Consider the following 24,193-nt stretch of genomic DNA (forward strand, 5'->3'; position numbering starts at 1 on the left):
ATAAAGTTTATTATCTGCAGATCCTGCTTTTATTGGTTATGATAACATTGTACTCACCAAAGTAATTGCTGAGATCTCAGAACACTGCAGCATTGTTAAAAATAAGTCAGACAGGGCAAAGAAAACACAAGTGATCAGACAATCATGCTGGTTGTAAACAAGCTGAAAGTCTAGTTTAGCTACCACTTTATTTGGAAGTGAAACCTTAAGTAAGCGTACCCGTATTATCTCTAACAATCCCTCATTGCACATGAAAACTATGAGTTTGCACACTACAGGCAAGTATTTCAGTCAAAAGTGAACCAGGACGCTGACAGTTTATGCAATAATTTTACCATTTGCCTTTGTTTTCTCTTTCAAATGATTTTGAATAACCTGTATGATCAGCTTACACTCAAGTTTGTTCTCTGTTTGGACTTACTTTTAGCAATGAGGGCACATTCTCAAGTCTCTGCAATAATTTTGGGGAGTACAATGTTATCACTGAAGTAGGAAATAAAACTCAAGTTGTAATAAATTTAATTTTCACAATAAAAAGTAAAATACCTATACATGATGAAATAGGCGAGACAATAAAATAAAAGCTGTACATTTAGAAAATGACTTCAAATTTAGTTTGTAATAAATCAAAGAGATAAACTTGGCTGAAGGTTTCTGTTGCCAAAGCAATAGAACTAAAGTGCCATGTCAGCATCATATGATCAGCATTCAGCCAATTATATATCTGCTTATGTTTGCTTTCATTTCGAGTTAAACTCAGCCAAGATTATCAAAAAAATTCTACAACTCTGTTTGAAGCACTTATTTAGCTGGATCAGTATTAACTGGTATTTCATTTGAATGTGGAAGTTCATTCTTGGCCCCAGACACAGTTATTAGACAAAAGAAAAAACAATGTAAATATAATGTAAAGATAGATCAGTTTACTACCTTTTTACCAGAAAAAACTTCTTTGTCAGAATGGAGATTGCACACTAAGAAAACTAAAAAGCTGATATTCACTCCATTTACAGTAAGATAATTAACATGACGTTAGCTTGGATCAAACAAGAAATGCTAGATGAGCAGGACCCAGATATAAGATACTGATCGCTGTGGAATTTTTTTATACAGTGATCAATAAAGTATCATATTATCATTACACAATCACTGACACACCCGCAAATCCATGCATGCCCACCGATTCACACACACACACACACACACACACACACACACACACACACACACACACACACACACACACACAGTAAATTATACCAGAAATTGCTTTGTGGTGATGCTGCATGCTCCAAGGATCTTCAAGGTGATGGCCGGAGCCCCAGTCAGCTGGTTCAAATGAATGTTTCCCTGGCTGGTCCATGAGACCGTACAGAGTCAGTGAGACCTGTCAGTCAGGCTTGAAGTAATTCCTCTGTCTTCTCCTCCATCCCTTTATGTTTAAGTGAGAGCAGTGGAGTGAATTTGTCTCACACTATTCAAAAGAGCTTCAGATGCTGCATGCTTGGACACACACACACACACACACTACATACCTAAGTCACTTTTGGGGACAACACGTTGACTTAAATTCATTTCCTGTAGACTTACTGTAACCCTAACCCTAACCACTACTTGCCTAACCTTAATGCTTACAGTACCTTAACCTTAACCTAACCCTAACCTTAACCACTGACCCAAAAATAAGCTTTTTCCTAATTGGGGACACAAGTTTTGTCCCCAATTGGACAAACCGTCCCTAATTAATTGGTCTTTAGTCTGAAATTTCCCGAAAGTCCCTGAAAGTAGGCTAAGTCAGAAACACACATGCACACACATACACACACACACACGTGCACACTTAGCTGATGGCTTATCACCCTTATCTGGGGAAGAGGTGCAGAGTCGAGAGGCCCATTGAGAGGAACAGAGGAAACCATGAAAGGGTTTAAAGAAGCAATAGATCTCACTAGGACTGCAAAGCCTTCCTTTTCTGTTCATGTCATGGGGAGAGAGAAAGCAAGAAGAGCAAAGGAGGAGGAAGACAGGCTGACAGAGAAGGACACAGCAGAAGAAGAAAGGGAGGACTGAGAGAGAGGCAGGGAGAGATAAATGGACAGAGTAAAGACAGGTAGGCAAAGTGAAGGAGATAGGACGACAGCAGCGAGGAGAGATGGCTTTAGTCTTGCGCTACAAAGAAAAGTCAAGAAAACAGAGCCATGTTGTGTGCAAAGGGAACAAAGGGTAAGACCGGGTATACTAGGCTTTCCAGGAATCCTTCCTGCTCAGACTGTCTTCCTCCCTCCCTCCCATGTGTCTTTAGCTCAGTTTCCTGCCCCCATCCTCGGCATCTCTACCACATTTTATCTGTTACTCTCCCACTTTTTTTTTGTCTATAGCCGTGCCCCCTTGCTCTACGTGCGTAGGAGAGTGATTTCATTTCACGCATGGAACTGTGCAGAGGGTGAAGTAATTAGGGTCCATTACAGCTGGCTGTGAGTGATGGTGCTCCTGATGCTTTTTATTACAGAGTCAACGTCAGCGGACAGCCCACATTACAATTATATCTATTTACAGGACTGTGTCAGTCATTCACTCGCTCACTCACTCACTCACTCACTCACTCACTCACTCACTCGCTCGCTCACTCACTCGCTCATTCACTCACTCACTCACTCGCTCACTCGCTCACTCACTCACTCACTCACTCACTCACTCACTCACTCGCTCACTCACTCACCTCATGATCTTCGGTGCACTTGTTTGGTGCAGACACAAAGTGAATAACTTAAAATGAAAAATAAATGGTGAAATAAAAAAAAGTAAAAAACACAAACACAACAAGGGAAAAGCATTCCATTGCTGTCTTACTTCTGTAGACGGATTTATTACCATGTATGGGCAGGAGGTAGCCGAGTGCTGAAAAGTTTGATACACCATAACAAACAAAGTTAAATTTTCAATATTTCTTACATAATTTATTTGTTTATTTCAATTTTTACCTTACTATATTTGTGGTGTGTTGTATTGTGTATTATTACTTTTAACTGCCTGATTTTACATTTTTTATAACAAGCACATTTGTAGTCCCAAAATATTTTAAACCTGATTTACCTATGCAAAGCACATTGTCACTTTGTTTTTAAAGGTGCTGCACAGTTAAGGTCCATTACTAAATTAAATCTTACAATTTTTAGAAACATGCATATTTTACATTCAGATTTAAAAAATGGATAAAGCATGAATGCACTGCATAAGATAAACAGGGCATAAGATATTGTAAATAAAGGCCTTAGATTCAAAATATGTGAATAAGCTTGGTACTATGAATTTGAGTGGCAAAAAATGATTATAGAACAACTTTAAAGACTGTGTCAGTTATTGGCTCCGTGGTCGGATATGTCCAAGCTTGAAATCACACAGGAGCGTTTAACACTGGTTAAAAAAACATTACATTACTTGCAAGAGCATGACATTGAAACCCAGCTCTAGATGATCACATTGCTTTTGATCTTCCATAATTCATAAAAAGCAAGTTGTTCAGTCTCACTCAGATAATACCTCCATAGCAATCGGTTGTCACATAAAAATGTGGGGCGAAAAAGTTATCTTTGATCTTAAAGTGTGTGATCTAAATTTTGATTGATGTGTATTTGCAGTGTGTATCTTGTATGATGTGCTTTTTCAATCTGGATTCAGGGCATTTAAAATGGGGAATCTTTACTGCATAACTATAAGATGTCACTGTTGCAATACGAAATGCTGACAGGAAGCATGAAGAGTCCAAATTTTCTTTTTCTACTGTGTGATTCATTCAACATAACTGAGGAATCTGCATTGTCATATCATTGTTATTCAGAGCAAAGTGAGGAAATATTTCTGAAATGACCATGAGCACGCTCGCAAACTTTAACAGGATGACATCATTACATTGTTAAAACCTCATGACTCTGAGTCTTTTCAATGACATCATACCCACTTCATCCCAACCATGAGCTATGATATCTGAGCACCTTGAGAGAAACATGTCTACTTTTCCAGAGCACTTTGTGATAGGACATAATTCTCCAGACATTCCCGAGGGCAGCACTGGAAGAATTAGAAAGTCCATGCCATTTTTCTTGATTTTCTGAGTCATCTCAGAGCTGCAAGGAGGTTTTGGGAGGAATGTAGCTGTCCAGCCCTGGCTGCTGCTGCTTTATTACTCACTGTGTCGTGTTGGCAGGGGCTCAAGAGACAGTCCTCAGACTGGGGCTGAGGTCAGGAACGTGCAGGGAAAACTTGCAGCGGACTGTGTCAGCTAGCATACTCCTTAGTCTCCTTCTCAGAGAAAGTCAGAGGGATCTGTAGCAAGGATGTTTCCTATTTCAAACTCCAGCACGACACATAAAGGTTGTTGCCCCCCTCTTGCAGGTACACACAGCTTGATGTCCCTCATCCTTATTACTCCTATATGTGTGTGATCTTTGGTGTATGAAGCGTGTGATTCCATCTGATCCTTGTGGGGAGTATGTGACACCACATACAGAGCCTAGACCTCCCTTATGTGTTACTGCAAATAAAAGACAAGCAGCCATCAAAGAAGACACATTCTTCTTTCTCAGATCTGCGCCCATTAATTGTCTATTTTTGCCATCTTGTTCTTTCCACATCCCCAGCCACAGTTCCTATCCTTTGCTTGGCTGTTTTTAATTGCATACATGTCTTATTTCACCATCTACTGTCATATATCTTCAAGGGGAATATGAGTAGGAGTGAGGAAGGATGGCATTATACTTATTGATAGATATAATTAAATATGCAACATTTTTATATATATAGACTTAGTTGGTAATCTGAAGGAGATCATTTTGTGTAAATTTTGCCCGACATTGACCAGCTCTCTCATTTTGCATGTGCCCACAGCCCATGTTTTCAGTCACACCCAGCCTTGCAACCAATGCCAATACTGCTGCGGCAGCGGCCGCTGCATTTAACCCCTACCTTGGCCCTGTGTCGCCCGGCCTGATGCCCGCTGATATCTTGCCCAGCGCCCCAGTACTGGTCACCAGCAACCCCAGTGTCCCTGTACCAGCTGCTGCTGCTGCTGCTGCACAGAAACTCATGAGGACAGACAGACTGGAGGTGAGAAACACACACACATTTACACACACACACAGATGCAGGTATAAATGGAGAAAATATGACCGCATTAGCACATATGCACACACACCACAGATCACACAGATGCAAGGATTTGCATAATTATTTTGTCACTCTCATATCAGTCACAGATTAAAAGATAGATTATTAAAACTCTAGTAAACACTGCACCCGATGAGAATCTTTTTCCCAGCTATGCAAACAGATTGGGCTTTGAAATGAGGGACTGTGTCTATTTGAATATTAAAGGCATGGGTTGGAAAGTCTTGCCTCAACAGTTTCTGTTTGTAGACTTTAATTATGTATCTGGTACACACTTTCTGTTACAGTAACTACATCCTATTACCATAACACAGTCATTACCCAGACTTAAGCAAAGAGAAAGAGACATTAATGAGAGTATCTGTCTACAAACATTACCTTAGTCAATGCTGCATTCAATCAACAGGCTGGAGACAGCATTGTTTGGCACAAATTCAAGTTATACTGTGTCAGTGTGTAATTTTCAGAGAAATCTTTAATTCTCCTATGAAAGCAATCAGTCATTTGAAACCTGATGAGTGCCTCTCCCGTAGCTGTGTTCAGATAATCATTAATTGGACAGTAAGTCAATCTCATCCATTATGCAGCCCCACCCGGGAAACACTTGCAGCGAAATAATGGGGAAATCGTTGGAGGCAGGCAGGAGGCGGGCAAGAACGTTAGGAAGGTTACATTTAAAATGTAACATTGGGTAGCCGGGTAATTAATGGGAGTGAGGCTGAGGAAGTCTCCAGGCCCGATGAACAAGTGGACAACATGCAGAGTGAGGGAATGGGTCAATGACAGGAAAAAGAGATGGAGGGGGAGATAGGAAATCAATTTGTAGACCTGTTGTGGTCATCAGGGGAGGGGTTAGGGCAAGCAGAGACAAAGATAACAGAAATAAAGGAGAAAGTAGTGACTGAATTTCATAGAGAAGTCTTGACGAGTTAGAAGAAGTTACAGAGGTTGAACAAGATCGGAGGCAAGAATCGGTTGTTAGCAGAAGAGGAGCAGTCAGATCTTGATTCAGGCCGAGGACTGAACCAATTGTCTGGCAAAGGATGGATAGCATTGTGCACCAAACTCTGAACAGACAAACAGATATGAAATATTTATTAGCCAAATACAATTATTAACAGTAGAGGCAAATCTGCTCATTTTCAGTGTTTTCCCTTCAAGATATTTAAACCCAGTGGTCAACACGGCCTGTTCTGCTCAGCCTGTGTATCCTATAAAGCTTTTTGATTGGGAAAAATTCAGATCCCAGCCTAATTTGTCAGGAACTAGGTTTACTAAAAATGTCTTAGAAAACAGGGCCAGCCATATTTTAGCTTCTAGTGTGTGTCGTTCAAAATAAACATAGCTGGAATTCTGTGGACTGACACACATACCAGTGAGTAGATATGTTACAGACTATTTCCTTGAGGCTGAGAGAAATTCCTATTTTAGAAGACAATCCTCTCGGCTGTTTTCCTGAGAAATATTTTCCAGGAGTCTTGCGGTCTCTATCTCTTATGTGGCGATACACTGCAGCGTTTCAGCATGCATACACTCATATGTTGCTTACCTGCAACCATGGTGATGTAAATGGCCCAGAGGGACAGTTACCATGGGGACAGAAATATGATTAACAGGCCCTTTATTTGTTTCTCCAACTAAGCACTTTCACTGGGTTAGCTCCCTTTAATGCATGATTAACCACTGTTAAGAGAAACACACTGATCCACACCTGGTGCAGAGAGAACATCAAATTGCTTCCATTTAGCCTTCCCTCTCTTCAGTAATTTTTAACCATGCCAGCCACACTCACTCGATCACCAAAGACTCTCACTCTCACTCCTTGATCCCCATCTCTCTGTCCTTTACTCCCTATTCATCAACCACTCTTACATTTTCCTTTCCTCTCCCTTGTTTCCTTCCTCCCTCACCCGCCTCTCCAACATCTGCCTGACAACAAGGCAGTCTCTTTTTTTCTTTTTTTAAATAAGACCAGTAGCAGCCATGGTGATGGTGGCAGTGGTGGGGAATTAATGTGTGTGTGTGTGTGTGTGTGTGGGTTCACATTCGTATGTGAGAGAGGCACATAAGAGCAAAGAAGAGACAGACAGAGAGAGAATCGTACCCCATCGCTCACACAGATCAGCGATTGCGGATGATGAGCTGTCATGACAGGAGACAGAGCAGGGTTAGTCTGTAGATAACGGTGCTGGTGGCCTTTTGTCTGGCAGCCGGTCCACCACAAATCAAATGCTTTATGCATGCAGACAGTGAGACCGGTAAACAGACATTTGGTAAATGGCTTGTTCTATCAAAATAACTGATAAATTGATACAACGTACCATGAAATTACATTTCATTCGGTGTAGGATAGGATTCAGACTCAGCGGTGGCTGACTGTGCTCAAACGGAGATCTTAAGTTATTGCACAGCTCTTTAAGTGTCAAAATTTCATTTTGGGGGAAAAAAAAACGCTGTCTCATAATTTATATGTGCAGCCACCTTGTGTGTGTGTGTGTGTGTGTGTGTGTGTGTGTCTGTATATGTGTGTGTGTGTGTGGGTTGGTGATTACGTCAGCTACAGCCTCCTTTGAGGGTAACCAGTCTCATATTTCCCATGAGCCTCATTGAGCCCCTACATTCAGGCAGAGGCAATCAGTATCTCAACTGCTCATGCAGATGCTGCCCCCTTCTGTCTTTCTCAGGAAGAACAACAACACAGCTCATTTGAATAATGGATAAATGTTGTGTGATTGATGAGTCTGTAAACGCTGGTTACGGTCTGTTCTGCTTATCAATCAGCAGTAATGGCCGGACCTGTCATTAAGATTGGTTAGCAATGTCTGTTAAAGTGATTGTCAAGTTCTGAAATGACTGAATAGATTGATTACTTCATCAAATGTGAGGTAAAGTGAACAACAACTTCATAATGTGTGTGTGTGAGGGTCTTGTATTTGCATGGATTTATGTGTGTTTTGGCGTTATGATCAAATTCTTATCTTCAAGTTAACAAAATAAAAGTAGTAAAATGTGTGTTTGTGCACCAGGTATGTCGGGAATACCAGCGTGGCAACTGCACACGTGGAGAGAATGACTGTCGCTTTGCCCATCCTTCAGATAGTACTATGATTGACACCAACGACAACACAGTCACTGTGTGTATGGACTACATTAAGGGCCGCTGCTCTAGGGAGAAGTGCAAGTACTTTCACCCTCCGGCTCACCTGCAGGCCAAGATCAAAGCCGCTCAACACCAAGTCAACCAGGCTGCAGCTGCTGCAGCCATGGTAGGTATCTGTCCAGAGATTACACCAAGAGGGACTCAAGCTGAGGAACATCTACTTTATTATAACACTTTCAGCCCTGTGCAGCAAGAGGAATTACTATAAATTAAAACAAATTAAATGTAATCTAGAGTAGAGTTTATTTAGTTATTTCAACACTATCTTATGTGATGACCTAAAACATATTATTGATGTGGGCTCTACTACAATAAGGGCTCAATAAACATGATGTGGGTGATTCTATGAGGGTATGAAGCACAAACAGTGTAGCACAATCACTCATATTCAGTTCTCACAGACAGAGTTTTCTGAGTCAACATCTCCTACCCTGTGCCTTTACTCAAGCTCCCAGCACACATTTCAGACTCCACTGTTGACCTAATACACACTAAGAAAGATATGGAGTCAATGCGTGCTTTATTAGCAGCAGGCTGTAGTGATCGTGCTAGTATGTGACTGAGCCTGCTGCTCCCCTGCCCTGCTCCTCCTCCTCCTCGTTTTGCTGCTTTGTTAGTTCTATATTTTGCTGTCGTTCACAGTCGATATGGACATTTGTGCTGAGAAGAAAACTGTGAGGACTATTAAGTGATAACGCAGTGTTTATTTTCTTTGAAGAGACACAATGATAATTGCTCAAAATTCAAGTCATTACATGAAGCCAAAACAGAGCTAACATGATTAGGTTAATTCCCTGCTTTGATAATAGTGTTTAGATAAATACTTAAGATTGGTCTTCAAAATATTTGATGTAGTGACAAGATTAAAGGGTAACTTCACATTTTTTCAAGTTATCTTAATACAAAACGTATATGCACACAGGATATGTTGAGTAGATGTATGAGTCCTTGGCCGCTCTAATCTCTCCTCCTGTCCATACTGGCCATGACGAGATTCCTTCCTAAAATGACCACACAACAGATGAGGGACAAAATCCACAGTCCTTGTTCTGAGCAAAAATGCACTCTCATGTTCAGCTGAAACTAACCTGAGTCCGTCTGAGTTAAATCAATAGGTATCTTCCAAAATTGCAGTCTTTTCAGCACAGAGTTCCCTCTTTATTTTTCCTCAGATAGCTGCAGTAGAGGGATACTGTAGTAACACAGATATGGCATTTAATACTAAAAAGACTGTAACTTTGGAACACACCCACTTGTTTTGGCTTACTCACTGAGTAAGCGCAACTGAAACCTCCTATTTGCTTCAGCTGAACTATAAATCACAGTTTTTGCACCAAAGGAGGACTGGGGATTTTGTCTGAGATCTCCTACATATGGAAGAAGTCGCTTTTCAGCCAGTATGGAGAGGAGGAATGACTACAGCTACTAACTAACTCTTTCAGCATACATATGGCGTGATTACTACTTTAAGACAGGCTTCAAACCTATTCTTTAATTCCTTTAATCTCATTTCATGGTGACAATGCTACTTTCACAATGCGCCTACAAATTAGGACCAAATTATCTTCATGAGCTTCATAATTACATTCTAATTTGATCATAATTCATAAATGAGCGAATAAAAAAAATATTCTAGTATATTTAAAAGCACATAATAAAATGCTTTGGTGTTTTGGAGGCTTTATATTTAAGTAGGTAATTATAACAATGTTTCTGATACACTATATCAACAGTAATTGTGACAACTTAATACCAGTTATTCATAATTATGATTTATGGCCCTAGTGCAATGAGATATTCTGGCCAGTTGATGGTAATCCCATCATAGTTGGGTACATGGGTAATTGAGAGTTGGAGCCTGAGTTAGGATCAGTTTAGTTTCATATCGTCATTTGCCACAACCGTGTCACCCCTTTAGTATCTGAGACAGGGGCTTTCCTGTTAGGATTTTTCTGAATTCAACAACTGGCTTAACTGGCTTCTCCTCCTGTCTGCAGTATTCGTCAGAACATCATTGCAATCAAACTTACACTTCACTAAACAAAATTCTCTTCTGACAATATATGATATCGAGGCCCATAATTCTTTTTAGTAACCCTACAGCCATTAATGTGCATGCCCTAGTCTTGTTATTGTTGTATATTGCATTCCAATGATTTGTTTTTTTATTTGTTTGTTTTTTTTTATTTGTTTGTTTGTTTTTTCTCACCAACCCACACTGCACTGCTGCCCCCATGATGCACCTCCGCTTGCTGGTTTATGTTAATGCGCTTGAACCCCATTGGCCCATTGCCATCATGTGCTCGCTGCCTGCTAATTAAGACTCAGTCGGCTGTCAAATCACTGAAGCGACCCCTCGACGCAACTTTTGACCTGGTACTATGACCTTTCACCTTTTAGCTTGGCATGTAGCTGTGGTGTAGTAGATATAATTTAATTGTTCTGGCTAAAATAAAGTAGAAATTTAATTGACTGAACTGAGGAAACACTGAGGGGTGATGAACTGATTGCCACAAGCTGTTATATTTGTTGCATACAAATTTTTTATAAAATACCAATTGAATCGTAAATCAAGACAACAGAGAAGAAACACTTTTTCACTATCAATGATCAGTTCATCACCTCATATGAGTCTCAAAGGCATATAATTGGTTGCATGATGTGACTGTAAATGTAAATATTTTAGTTTCTAATATGATATAGTAGTCTTTGCATGATCTTGTCACTTCCCATACTGCATGTGTAATTGTTAAAGAGGTGTCGTGACAGACTTAACATGGCTTATAGTGTACTATTATCATGGAGCGAGCAGTGCAGCTTTCCCTAACTACATCATTTCTGTTGATGGTCCAACAATCAGTACTATAAAACTTGTATTAAAGCTGAAAGTGTAGTTAGCCCCTCTTTGCAAAAGCCTCTAGTTATGCCTTAGACTGCAGAATTGGTATGTTTTGAATTGTTCAAGATCATAAGGTTCATGAAATTGTGCTGAGGACTGTTTTTGTTGTCATCACTAGCAAGATAGATGTCACAGTTTGTCAGCTAGCACCACTGTCCTGTCCTGCTCTGACAGCGGTAGTGTAGTCCACTGCTTGCTTGCCAGTGTTTGTAATAGCTGTTTGGAGGGGCAACTTTATCTTCTAACGAAGTTCTTTCTTCTCTCTGTCCTGAATGTCACTGCTACCATCCTTTGATTTCCCTCACTTCCCATTCCTTTATTTTGGCGTTGTCCCCTCATCAGGGGCTCCCTCCCGTCTTGCCTCCTTTACCAAAGAGACCTGCACTTGAAAAAGCCAACGGTGCCACCACTATGTTCAATGCTGGCGTATTCCATTACCAACAGGCCCTGGCCAACATGCAGTTTCAGCAGCAGGCTGCCTTCATACCATCAGGTAAGGCCTGATCCTTCTTCAGCCCATATTTGTGGCAGTGATCGCATCGCTATTGGCTGTCAAAGCACACGTAGTTTCTCACAAAACTCCCTGATTATGTTTTGGCATCAGCAGTGAATGATTATGTGATTTCATTATTGGTGACAAGGTGGAAAATTTTATTTGCATGAACGTAATTGCGCATGATTGTACAGTAATTACATAGGTCAGAAGTGTGTTTGCATGTGTGTGTGTGGGGGGGTGAGGGGGGGCATAAAGTCAGAGTTGTGTTGTTTAGCTACTATGACTGCTATTTTCTGTATATATAAACATGTAGCGCAGTGTATCAACTAATCGAATGACATGCTGTGATAGAATTGGTTGTTGCACCTTCCATAATTAAGGTAGTCTAACAAATCAATTAGAAATGTTGTGTTTATATCAGTATTATTAATGGCTTAAGCCTGTTGAAAAGACTCATGAATACAGGCCTGATAACTGCCTCCTCTTTTATTATCAATTTTTTAGAAGAATATTATCATCAACTGGCTCTTTCTGGCTCTAACTTGTGTATGTAGTGCTTCCTCAGGCTGCATCCCACTCCAACAAATGGCACCAATCAGATAGTCAGGGCAGTCTGACAGGCAAAACAAAACAAAAAAAACAAAAAACCTATTACACAGTAGGTGAACCAAATGAGCATTTTTATCAACCCCTCTCTTTTCTGATCTGGATTTTGGCAGCTACACAGTAAGAGGATAATATTCGGAGAGATTTTATGAATACAGTCAAACTGAAACTGTAAAAGTGGATGGGTATTACAGTGGAAATTACACCCTTGATGTACAATGTGTGTGTATGTACATACATATGTGTATATACAGTTTGCACACACACTCCACTCCCACAGAGCTTATTTGAAGTGCTCTTCTCTGGCCACCGCATAGTCATCTTACACTGCGTCCCATATTCTCGTCTGACAGCCTAAGAATAGCCTGCCATCGATTCCCTTCTGTGAGAGATTCGGATACTCAGATCCTCATATGTCCCACGCTATTGGACTGTCAGGTCACTGCAACACACTTTGAGGATTTTGAAAGCAGGTCATTCAAGAGTACCACTGTGCAAACAGCTCTTAACGCTGCAGACAGGAAAATGGGACCACTGGCAGTGTTTCATTTGCCCTTCCGTTTAATGGAGCAGCGATAGTTGAACAGTAAAGTGGGACTGGACAGACAACTCTCCTCACTTAGAGTGTTATACAGTAGCTCAGGCATATGCTTCCTATGCAATATGCTGTGCATGTGTGATCGCAGAAATTGGGATGTGTGAAATGGAATGATTACTTTGTTCAATTATTGATAATCAGTACTGTTACATAATCAGCTATAGCCCTTGTATTGATGCCATGTCCAGGTTAAATCCAATGTTGTCTGACTTTATAACACTTGTAATGAGTTTTCTCGATTTCTTCTCCTCCCTATTCACTCCACTCCCTGTTGCAATGCATGATGGGCAGGCTCGATATTGTGCATGACACCTGCAACAAGTGTTGGTAGGTGCCAGCTTTCCTTACTGATTATCTCTGAGCCCATTTTAGTCACTCACATTTTCATTCAACTCTCCACATAATGTGAGCACATTCTCCATTTTTAGACTTTGATATTTACACCAAAACTATGTAATCTCTCCTTTGTGCAATCGAACATGTGGCTGACAAAATAATTTGTGTAATTTCAATTGGAAGTCATGTGTTTTATTATTCTCTGCAATATATTGTTGTATGAATCCCTTTTTGCTCTGCCACAGGTCTGTCTGTCACCTAATACTTGTTGCAGTTCAAAATCCCTTGACCCCTGCTTCATTATACAATACTTCCATCCAAAGCTCTCTAACCTCTAGAGCACCTCATTATACTGTCTGGTTATACATGCCTTATAAACATGAGGGGTTATTATTGGTAGTGGAAGTGGTGGTAGAAGTAGTGGCTGTTTAATGTTTGCATTATTTGTTGTAGTAACAGTAGTGATTTGCAATTTTATTGTTTTATGGAAGTAAAAGAAAAGCCAATTAATGAACATGTTCAGTATGAATGCCAAGAAAAAGTTGTTTCCATATGAATTTATAATTTTGAAAAGTACCTTCTTGTCATTCAAATTTGCCAGTTAGCTCGATTACACCCTTTGGTTCTGCTTTTTCTTCCTCTACAGCACATCAGACTATCTCTTAATTCAAATTGACAGAGTAATTGGTGGCAAAATTTTAAAAAAAGTTGCTAGAAAATAGATCTTCTTTTGAGCTATTTACAGATTCTCTCATGTTTATTAGCAGTCTATAGACAGACTTAAAAATGAAGTGTAAACATAAAAAGCTTTAAATCTGCTCTGGTTCAAACGCCTGTGTGATCTTTCCCTCCAAGTACCCATGATGCACGGTGCTACTCCAGTCACTGTGTCTGCAGCCACCACATCTGCCACAAGTGTTCCCTTTGCAACCGCAACAGCCAATCAGGTTTGCTCTTCTCCTGCCTCCTCTCTCTCTTTTTCACTTCTGGTATCAGCTCTGACTTTTCAGTATCTATTAGTTTATTTATTTTTACTCTTATGATTCCCATGTGCCTCTTAATGAAAAATACATGAATGCACATCTCTGATCTTTGTGGGCTTTTGAGAGCATCTGATACTGTGATTACTCAGATACTTATTATGCATATATTTATTATCAATTTAGGTTGAATTAATGACAGAGTGGGTGCTGTTTGTCTTCATTTCAACTGATTTTCCCCTCCTTCTTTGTCTCTCTGTTTGTTTCTCCATCTCTCTCCATCTCTCTCTCTCTCTCTATCTCTCTCTCTTTTCCCTCTCAATCAGATTCCAATAATATCTGCAGACCATCTGACTAGTCACAAGTATGTGACCCAGATGTAGGAGTCTCAATCAGAACAGTATGTACTGCACCTCTTCCTAACATCTCACATACAGCTTTAGGACCAATACTGTCTGTTACTCTTCACCCAAACAGCCACAATGCAACCTGTGAAGCAGTTGCTACAACTGTAGTTCTTGCAGCTGACAAAGCTGTTTGTTAAGGCAGTCACCCATTTATTTATTTATTTTGCAATTTCAAGGAAGATTACACTTAAGTAAAAGATTTTAATTCAGCATTCACTCAGCAGGAAACATGATCGCGAAGCCACCAAACATCTGTTGATTTTCTAAATTTGGCTACTGTGGAAGTTTTTGGGGTCATGCACCATCAAATGTCAGTCTGACTCCTTGCTTCCTTCCTTTGCAGCCACTGTTAGTTTCCCTGCTTCCCTGCAGTGGTAAATGTGTCATAAATTATATTTAGAAAAGAACTAGAGGTTCTGTAGCGATATAATAGAATCCTCTTCACTTTAATCATATGAATATTACCCAATTAATACATGAAAAACTGATTGTGATGTTACATCATTGTGTAATATTAAGGAAACACCAAAAATACATGATTTGCTTGTTCAAACTCAGCCCAATATCCCATCGAATAAACTCCGTGTTGGATAATTCTGCACCTTGTGATTTACTTCCAGTGCCAGCGCAGGAAGTAGTGTGCCCTGTATGTAGTGAGGTGGGAAGTATGGGTGTGCAGGTTGGGTTGGAGGAGTGTGTAGCACATCTGACTTTCATGCAGGAGACCAGAGTTTGTGTCCACTCACACACTTGCAATTAAGCATGACCTCTCCCTAACCAAGTGTGCATCCTGTCCTTTCCTAATCTTTCCCTAAATTTAACCATACCATAATTGTCATGCAGAAAACGAGAATAAAAAAATGTTGACATTGACCGTAAAAAAACACTGGGGTTGAAGGTAAATCAGGGTTTAAAAATCATCCTATATTGATGTTTTGTCTACCGGCTTGAAACCTTGCCTGTGATGTGAAATCAGGAGCCGATTTCAAGGCAATAAGAAACGTCTCAACTAAGCTTTGTTATGACTTGTCCCTGTGATTTGAATCTAATTCTGTGGTCTTTTGTGATCTTCTTTCCAGATGGAACTGGAGTGTGCTGGTGTCAAGTCCAAGATTAGCGGTCACCCTTCATGCCTGTAACATCGAGAGCAAAACGAAGAACCGACTCTGAATTGGTTTGGGATAAATCTGCATGTTAACATAGGAGGCACAGTTTGTTAGGGTTGTTTTCATGTGTACTTCATGCACACTATTACACAACTACAGAAGAGAACATCATTTACATTAAAAGACTGCCTTTCACTCTGTAGAGGCAACTTACCTTTATTCACCGGACACACTTTGAATGTTAACATGAGGTAAATGTGTGGCGCAGTCATCAAATCGGCTGGATTGGTACGTCCATTGACCAAGAATCATGACTTCTTTTGTTCGTCCGTTCATTGGTTGTTGGTCTTTGACCTAAATGTGTTCATTTGTTTACACAAAGGTGCACCTTGTATTTCAGTTGAGGTAAAAGAAACGAATAATCTGACTGAATCACATATGCATGCACAATGATTTTGTTATGTATAATTTTATTTTGTTAAACCAGTGATAAGGGAAATTACAAGAGTGCACTCAGAGGCAAAATAGCAACTGAATGTCTGTGAGGTGTCTTTCAAACCTTTGTAGCCTATCTTTCTATCTCTTAAGCACATGTCTTTAACCTTGCAGGCATCCCTGTAAAGTGCCATACATCTCAAAATACATGAATGGTATTTAAGCAGTGTTACAAAGTGTTAAACTCAACAATTCCCTTTAATATTTTCTCTCTTGGACAGCATGTAGTGTCCATTGTTGTGACCTGTCATTACCTGTGATTCCCAGTAGCGCCACTGCTGAATAGATTTCCTTCCCCAGATTTTCTGCTATCCTCAAATCTTCTACTGAATGAATGAATTGCTTTTTAATTTTTTTTCCTCTTGTCAATGTCAGACAGGAAATGACTGGAACTGTTCTGACACAGATCTTTCCACGATCATAAGTCTATTGACTCTAAAAGTCAGATGAGTTGTAAAGAAGGGTCTTGGCCTGCATGAGAGACCAAAGACTCTCCCAATGATGAAGACATGATGATGAATAGCTGAAATAGGTGAATTGGTATCCAAACTGCTGTGAGACAGAAGTCAAAATCCACCGTGCAACTGGTGATGGATATGTGATTTGTATGACCTGATTTGTTTTTCATTTGTATGGTTATGCATATTTTAAGGCAGATTGTCAAAGTAAATTCCGTGTTGTGTATATAGTCTGACATATTTAAGAATATTTGTTTAATACGTCTACCTGAGAACTGTTTTCAGATTGTCAGCCAAAGTCTTTTTGTGTCACTGTTATTGGATATTGTGGGTAGACTAGTGGGGCTAAATTTCTTAGAAAAGTCTGGGCCGCAATAGCGAGCCCAAAGAAGGATTGGGTGTTTAGAGTAGATCTCTAGAACTCTTTGTTTTTGTTGTGTTCTGGGTGTTCTTCAGGCATATTTAAATGGTGGATAGTACAGGGAAAGTGGCAAGAATATAACGATTGTATTACTCATCCAAAGCCTTAGAATGTACCATCGGGTCAGCACAATGCAACATGCCATTTTGAACCATCCAGTTGCCTAATCCACGCCATATTAACACACACACAGAGCACTATGTAACTGTCACTTTGTTTTTGAGTTTTTCTTAACTTTCTTGTAGTTTTTTCTTTAGACAGGAGTGTTTTATTTCATTTTGTTTGGATGATATTTTGATATTTAGTTCTGATTTTCAGTTCTGCTTATTATATTTATCTTTCTTATAATGAATATAAGGTAAAGTGTGTGTTTGTGTGTTCCTCATGCACAGTTTCCTGAAATTCCATGTAATGTTAATTTTAGTATGATTATGATTGTAAACACAATATTTTCTACGTTATGCATATTGTTGAACTGTATGCATATTGTTCATTTCTCTAGTCTTTTTGTGTTCTTTGAACAAAGATGTTTTATATGAGTATCTAACAGTGATGAAATAATAGAACAGAGAGGCTAAGTTGTCACTGTGGCAACCGTCGCCGATAACCGAGTAATATTTTAATGATTGTAAGGTTTGTAACTAGTCATATAAGAAAAAAAAAGACTATTATAAAAAATCTAGTTCTTAGATGTTTAGAGTAAAGATGTTATTTTCTACTGTATCCATTTCAAATAGTAACTATTGTTTTAATATTTTTACTCTCCCTGGAAATTGGGCCATGTTGGAAAACAAGCTGCATATTTGATCACTTTTTCGGGGGCGTTGCTGGCGGGGTCAGGTGAACGTGGTGAGTAGAGACGTGAGTCTGCACACTCATCTCTTACTCAGCCAACTGCAAACAACAAGGGTGGGGTGGGGAATCTTGAGGTGATAAAGGTGATAAAGGTTGACTTTTTTGCACTTCTGTACATAGTCAAAAAAGAGAGAATCATGTATATTGAGATCTTATTTTGAATAAAAAAAATAATGTCTATAATGACAAGGAATTTTGCTAGGATAACAAAAAAATCTTATGAAAGGCTGAACAAAATTGCTTGCATCAAAAGGGCACTGAGTTCTCACTCTCCTACCCCTTTCAGAAAAGGCCAAGTGTTGCTCTTCTTTTTTGTCAGCAGCTTGTAGTTTGCCAGGTAACCTTCCGGAGGAGGCGTCCACTACCCTCCAGCGTAAGGGCCTGACTGGGTTTGTCTGGTCCCCTAACCTGCCTGTACTGACAGGTCTGTGTGTCATGGCCACGCCCTCCCAGGCCCAACCAATCACAACACGTCCTGTCTCTTTACTTTACTCAGAGAGGAATGCATGTTAAAGGAAATACATATACAGTTTAAAAAAAAAAATCACGACACAGTAATATTGAATAAGAAAACATGTTACACAGAAAGATGTATTTACAGTATACAATATTCTATCAATGTAATGGAATAAAATATATATAAAAAATACAAAAATAGAATAGTGGTTTATTTAAAAAAAAAAGATTCCTGAGACTATACTCACAAAAGTTTCACCACTTGGAGAGTTAAAATACATGCAACACAAACACCATAGCTATAAGTATGTTCTTTATGTTTATGTAAGCTGTGCTTCTAGTAGATGAAACTGACCAAACAGGAATGTAGTTCAACATCAGGCAGAATTTAAGTAAACTGATAATTTGCTTTGTGGTTTGGTCATGAACTCGTTAGTTTGGAGTTTTGTCCTGATCATCTTCGTCATCTCTCATCTCCTACAAGCACGCATGCTTACGTTTATGATATGATGTAAACTGAACTTTTTTCGTTTGTTGTTTGTTTTCTCTGCTTGTAGTGCTAATATGATGTATTCTGTCTTCTGCTGCAGTTTGTTTCTGCTTGTTTAACTGTCACAGGCCCTGTGAAAAGATATGTCATGTTTGTCAGCTGGCCACCTCCTCTGAAAAGCACTTGTAGTGAAAACCGCTGATTGCCACAGTCTAAAGCCATAAAATATAATCTCATCCGAATGAAACTTGTGTGAAGAAACCAGAAAGGAAAAAGAGGTGGGAAATTGCTAGTTGGAACATGTTTGCAGGGTTTATATTAACAACAACATCATGTAATAATTGAAGTCATGAATGTAGTTGATATAACTTGTGGTGTGCTGTGCCAACTTTGATGGATGTGTGCGGTTAAGAGAATAGTTGGCGCATTTTTTCACGGGGCCTGCATTGCTATATTTGATTCTTGCTGTTATGAATTTAAAAAAATGAAATAAAAATTTACAAATGAACTGAAGAAACTGCTGAATATGCATTATTTCATATATATGTGGATCGTAGCTAAAGGTTGTTCTGTCTAAGAAAGGACAAGTTTGACATTTTGGGACATACACTTTCTTGCCAAGAGTAAGATAAGAAGGTCAACTCTCATGTCTGTCCATTCGATTTGAAGTTGGAGCCAGCACATGGTTAGCTTAGATTGGCATAAAGACTGGAAACAATTAGTCTGGCTGTGTCCAAAGATAACAAAACCTGCTCACCAGCACCTCTATAGTTCATCAATTAACATGTTATATCTCGTTTGTTTAGTGCGTACAAAAACTGAAGTGTAAGTTGCAGTTTTACAGGGATTTATGTTATTTCTTGGCTGGGGGCATTAAAGGATAGATTAACAATTTTTCAAGACTGTCTTAAAACAACAGTCAGGTGCCCAAATGAACAGTGACACGTGCTTTTCTTGCTGTAATCATTCCTCCTGTTCATACTGGCTATTAAACGATCCCCTTGAAATGTGCTTTCAATGTAAGTGATGGGGGCCAAAATCCACAGTGTGTCCACACAATAAATTTGTGCAAAAATGTATTTAAAAGTTTATCTGAAGCTTATATGAGGCTTCAGGAGTCTCAGTTAGTCATATCAAGTGGATATCTGCCACATTTACAGTCTTTTTAGCATCAAATTCCCTCTTTGTGTTTCCTCGGACAGTGTTTCCCAGTTGAGCTATGGTGGAAGTATAGTAACAAAAAGCGTGACTTTCTACCACAGTTTCGACTCTATATTTGATTTTACTAATTTGGATGGCTGAAGCTTCATATTAGATTAGAAGACTGTTGTTATAAGACAGATTTGAAAAATTGTGAACCCCTCCTTTAACTTCTTGGAGTCTTGTCATTAATGAGAGGTTGTCAGACAACCAGCGGAGACTCCAAGGTGCCACTGGCCAAGAAATAGTCCCACACATAACCCCACATAACCTCTCATTTAACTCTCATTGATCTTGAACTATTTCTTTAAACAAAGGCAACATTTCACTAGTAACCAATTACCAATAAGCGGGAAAACAAGAACAGTGATGCCACATAACACAAAGCCAATGAACTGATGAAAATTCATCACCTAGATTATAGTGTTGTGTCTGAAACAGGCCATTTACATTACAGAGTTAAAGAGGCTACTTTAAAAAAGGATCTAGATTACTGGATATTAGTTAATGCATGTTGTCAGCACCGTATACATAATGTACCACCCAAACTTGGTGAAATATGTGACATTACTAATTTCCATTGCTTTTGATTGAAGTCCTATAGCAGCTAATTTGAAAATGACATTTATACTTGAGCTTGAAGTTTCATTCTTGACCTTGGTATCTTGATCTGGCCTGATTATTGATTATTGTTTTTTAACAATGTGTCTGCAAAATCAAGACTTTTTACCTTGTTAAAAGGTTTCTGAGTGATTCAGTTGGCAATCACACCTTATGTTAATATCTGTATCTGAGAAGAGGTCGAGAACTTACAGAGCTGGAGCTGGGACAACAAAATTGTTCTCAACCCAAAGAAAACAAAAGAACTGGTATCGGACTTCAGGAGACTGAAACATAATGGCCACAATCCCATTAGCGTCAACAGTGAGAGGGTGGAGGCAGTTCCGAGCTTCAAATACCTTGGGAGTCCATATAAGCCAGGATCTGTCATGGTCCATCAACACAACAGTGATGACCAAGAAAGGTCTTCAGAGGCTTCACTCCCTGAGGTGCCTTAAGAAAGTACAACTTCCACAACAGCTGCTGGTCAACTTCTACAGGCGCGCCATAGAGTCTATCATTACATACTGCATTACAGCATGGTACTCTGGCTGCACCTCTGAGAATAGGAAGGCCCTCCAGCGCATCATCAAAACAGCTCAGAGGATTATCAGCTCACAGCTCCAGAAACTAGAAGAGATCAACAGAACCCCCTGCAGCCGCAAAGCCATGAACATCTACAGAGACCCGACCCGACCCCAGCCACAGCATCTTCACCCTTCTGCTGTCTGACAAGCGCTACAGAACCCTGTATGCTCACATGCTCATGTAATATTTCTCCAAACTGCTGCACTACTACTGTAGCTCTACTTGCTCCCACTACCAGACATTTTACTTTTTTCTGTGTATGTACAGTATTTCGTTCTTGTCTATTTTATCTATTTTTTATATTTTTTTGTATCTCATACAGTATAGTGTCTATATTTTTTTTTAATAGTTTTTATTCTTAATTAGGCATCTATAGGCTTGCTCCAAACAACATTTCATACAGTGACAATAAACTATCTCATCTTATCTGAAATGATCAATCTAAATCATCTAAATCTAATTTTTGCAGTAACTTTATTAATTACATAGACTCATATTTAGTTCGCACAATTATCTTACAAACATCAACATTCGTCCTTGTCACAGATATGTTTTACATGTTTTCAATGCACTCAGTGACTCCGCATCGATTTTTATTTTCATTTTTGTATCTCTACGCATTATGCACCAATTTGTCCTCGCTACTGAAGCTACTGAAGCTTCTAATTAGGAGCAAAGATTTTAATTGCAGTAGAAATGTATGCCTCATTTCTTTTAGAATCATGAATTGATTCGCTGATCAAATCTGACTGAGAATGTGATTCAATTTAGATCCAATCTTTTTTTTTTTTTTTAAAAAGAAGCTAATTAAGTCAGTAGGATGAGGGATTCCTTGAAATGTTGAGGTAATTTATTCATCTATAATTCAGCTATATAATACAGCATGTACACACACTGTGAAGATTAAAGTAGGCAATTAACATTTAAAATGACACACATCCTAAATTTAAGCCACCCCTGCTTTTTTGGCACATGTGTTATGAGTTAATTTGGCTTAATTAGGCCTCTTGATTAGGTTGAAGTGCATCATCATCATCTAATCAGCCAGAATGATTGAAAACACATGTGCAGGTTTGCAGGCGCTTTAAAGTTTGATGTATTTACACAGAGAGAAGTCAGAGGTAAGGTGTCCCTCTCTAGAATAAAACAGAAACCATGCTGCTTGTTCAAAGATGTGATGCACAGTACAGCCACCAGATAGCACCATTTCTTTGTCAATTTGGACTCACAGTTCAGCAGTGACAACACAGTGTAACTGCATCATCACCTGTTTGTCCAATATCAGAGCTATATACTGCACGTATGAAGTAATTGCATACATATTCTTGAATCATATAAGCATTTCAAAAGGCTGATGAGACAGAATTCTGGTGCTCTGATTGTGCGTCAAATGATGTAATAGCCACAGCTGTCAGAGAAAACGAGAGGGACAAATGGTTGAATAGATAGATGGGATTTTACCTCTGAAACTTGGATGTGGTGAGGTATTGGAGGGTTTGCCAACACACAACTTGAGTTGTTGAGGAAATGTTGACTAAGAGAGCATTAACAGGAAGCTGCAGGCCATTATCCCTAATGCATTATTTCTTTACAGTCCGACTTTTACGTCAGATTATCTTCTTGGGGGAAAAAGAATCATTAAATTACCTCAAATTACAGAAAAGTGTGGATGACTGCAGTTTAGTCCCACAGTTTCTTTTCTTTATTCAATCTCACTCCTCTCTCTCACCCCCTTGTCCTCTTGCAAAACTGTTTTGGCTCTCTCTCCTCCTTCACTCTGTCATCAGCTTCCCCTGCCTTGTCTCTTTCCTTCCATCTCTTTTCCTCCAAGCCTTTCACTCTTCCTTTCCCTCTAGCATCTCTCTTTCCTCTCTTCCCCTTCCCTTCATCTCTCTGTCCAGAGGCGTTAGCAGCAGACTGTGTCATGTGGGGACTTAATGAAGCAGTGCTGATCCAATAATGGCAGCTTCTGTCGCCCGCCTCACAAAGTATGATGTATGACCTCATGTCCGCAACACGTCATGAATCTCACTTACCACAGGCCCCCTCGACATGCCTAGATTTTCAATTAGGCTACCCTTAAAACAACAGAGAAAGCTGAATCATGTGTAGGGGTGATTCTGTGTGTGTGTGTGTGTGTGTGTGTGTAGAGAGAGATTGCACCCTCAGTCAAGTTGTCTTGTGCGCGTGGGGAAAACAATGAACTGAAGAGTTGCACTGTGAGCACTGAGCCGTAAGTGTCCATTAATATACAATAAATATCATTTAATGAATCACCTCTCAAGGGAGGAAAATACTGAGAAATACAATAAAAATTCAAACACTTCTATTTAGATACAGACAAAAGTGATGTGGGATGTCTTTTCAATTAAGGGGTAGGATAAGCAGTTGAATTTAATGTGTGTGTGTTTTTTTTAACTGACCCCATGATGGACTAATGCTCTGACCCCATTATAGAAGGCATAATGAGAAAAAAAGAGGGAGGGAGGAGGGAATGGAAAGGAAGGAGGAAGAGAGCGTGAAATGGAGGGAAAGAAAGGCGAGAATGAGTCTTGAACTCATGGTTACTAGAGCTGGCAGGAGGTGCAATCATGAGATATGAGTGCATAAAAAATAAATCATGATGTGTTTTCTTTGAGATCAGAGATAAACAACAGATTAGAGAAGACAGGCATCACGAAGAGTTTTATGTGCATACAAACAGAGACAGACAGGTAATTCCACGCTTGATACATGATGATCAAAAAAGAAAGACAGCTTCATCCTCTTCATCCTTTGACACCTTCACATCAAAGTAATCATTTCATTATTTTTATATGCACCTTCCTCCCCACCTTTGACTTTAAACCTCTTTGCTGTCTCTCCCTCCACTTTTATCG

The 24,193-nt window shown here is 39.5% G+C and overlaps 1 protein-coding gene across 8 annotated transcripts in view; it reads left to right on the top strand.

The window, feature by feature from the left end:
* Positions 1-19,434, top strand: part of LOC121898608 (muscleblind-like protein 1) — a 74,306-nt gene extending 54,872 nt beyond the window's left edge. For 4 of the 8 annotated variants that reach the window (XM_042413829.1, XM_042413828.1, XM_042413830.1 and 1 more), the window contains 8 exons: positions 4,885-5,103; positions 8,190-8,429; positions 10,646-10,699; positions 11,565-11,715; positions 13,214-13,249; positions 14,114-14,205; positions 14,565-14,638; positions 15,725-19,434. In XM_042413829.1, coding sequence (XP_042269763.1) covers positions 4,885-5,103; positions 8,190-8,429; positions 10,646-10,699; positions 11,565-11,715; positions 13,214-13,249; positions 14,114-14,205; positions 14,565-14,621 — 849 coding nt within the window. In that variant the 3' untranslated portion in view covers positions 14,622-14,638; positions 15,725-19,434. The remainder of the gene's footprint in view (positions 1-4,884; positions 5,104-8,189; positions 8,430-10,645; positions 10,700-11,564; positions 11,716-13,213; positions 13,250-14,113; positions 14,206-14,564; positions 14,639-15,724) is intronic. The other 4 variants (XM_042413832.1, XM_042413835.1, XM_042413834.1 and 1 more) reach the window with 4 other exon arrangements.
* The last annotated feature ends 4,759 nt before the right edge of the window (positions 19,435-24,193 follow it).

The sequence above is a fragment of the Thunnus maccoyii genome, chromosome 6 (genome assembly GCF_910596095.1).
Source record: "Thunnus maccoyii chromosome 6, fThuMac1.1, whole genome shotgun sequence".
Taxonomy (NCBI): Eukaryota; Metazoa; Chordata; class Actinopteri; order Scombriformes; family Scombridae; genus Thunnus; species Thunnus maccoyii.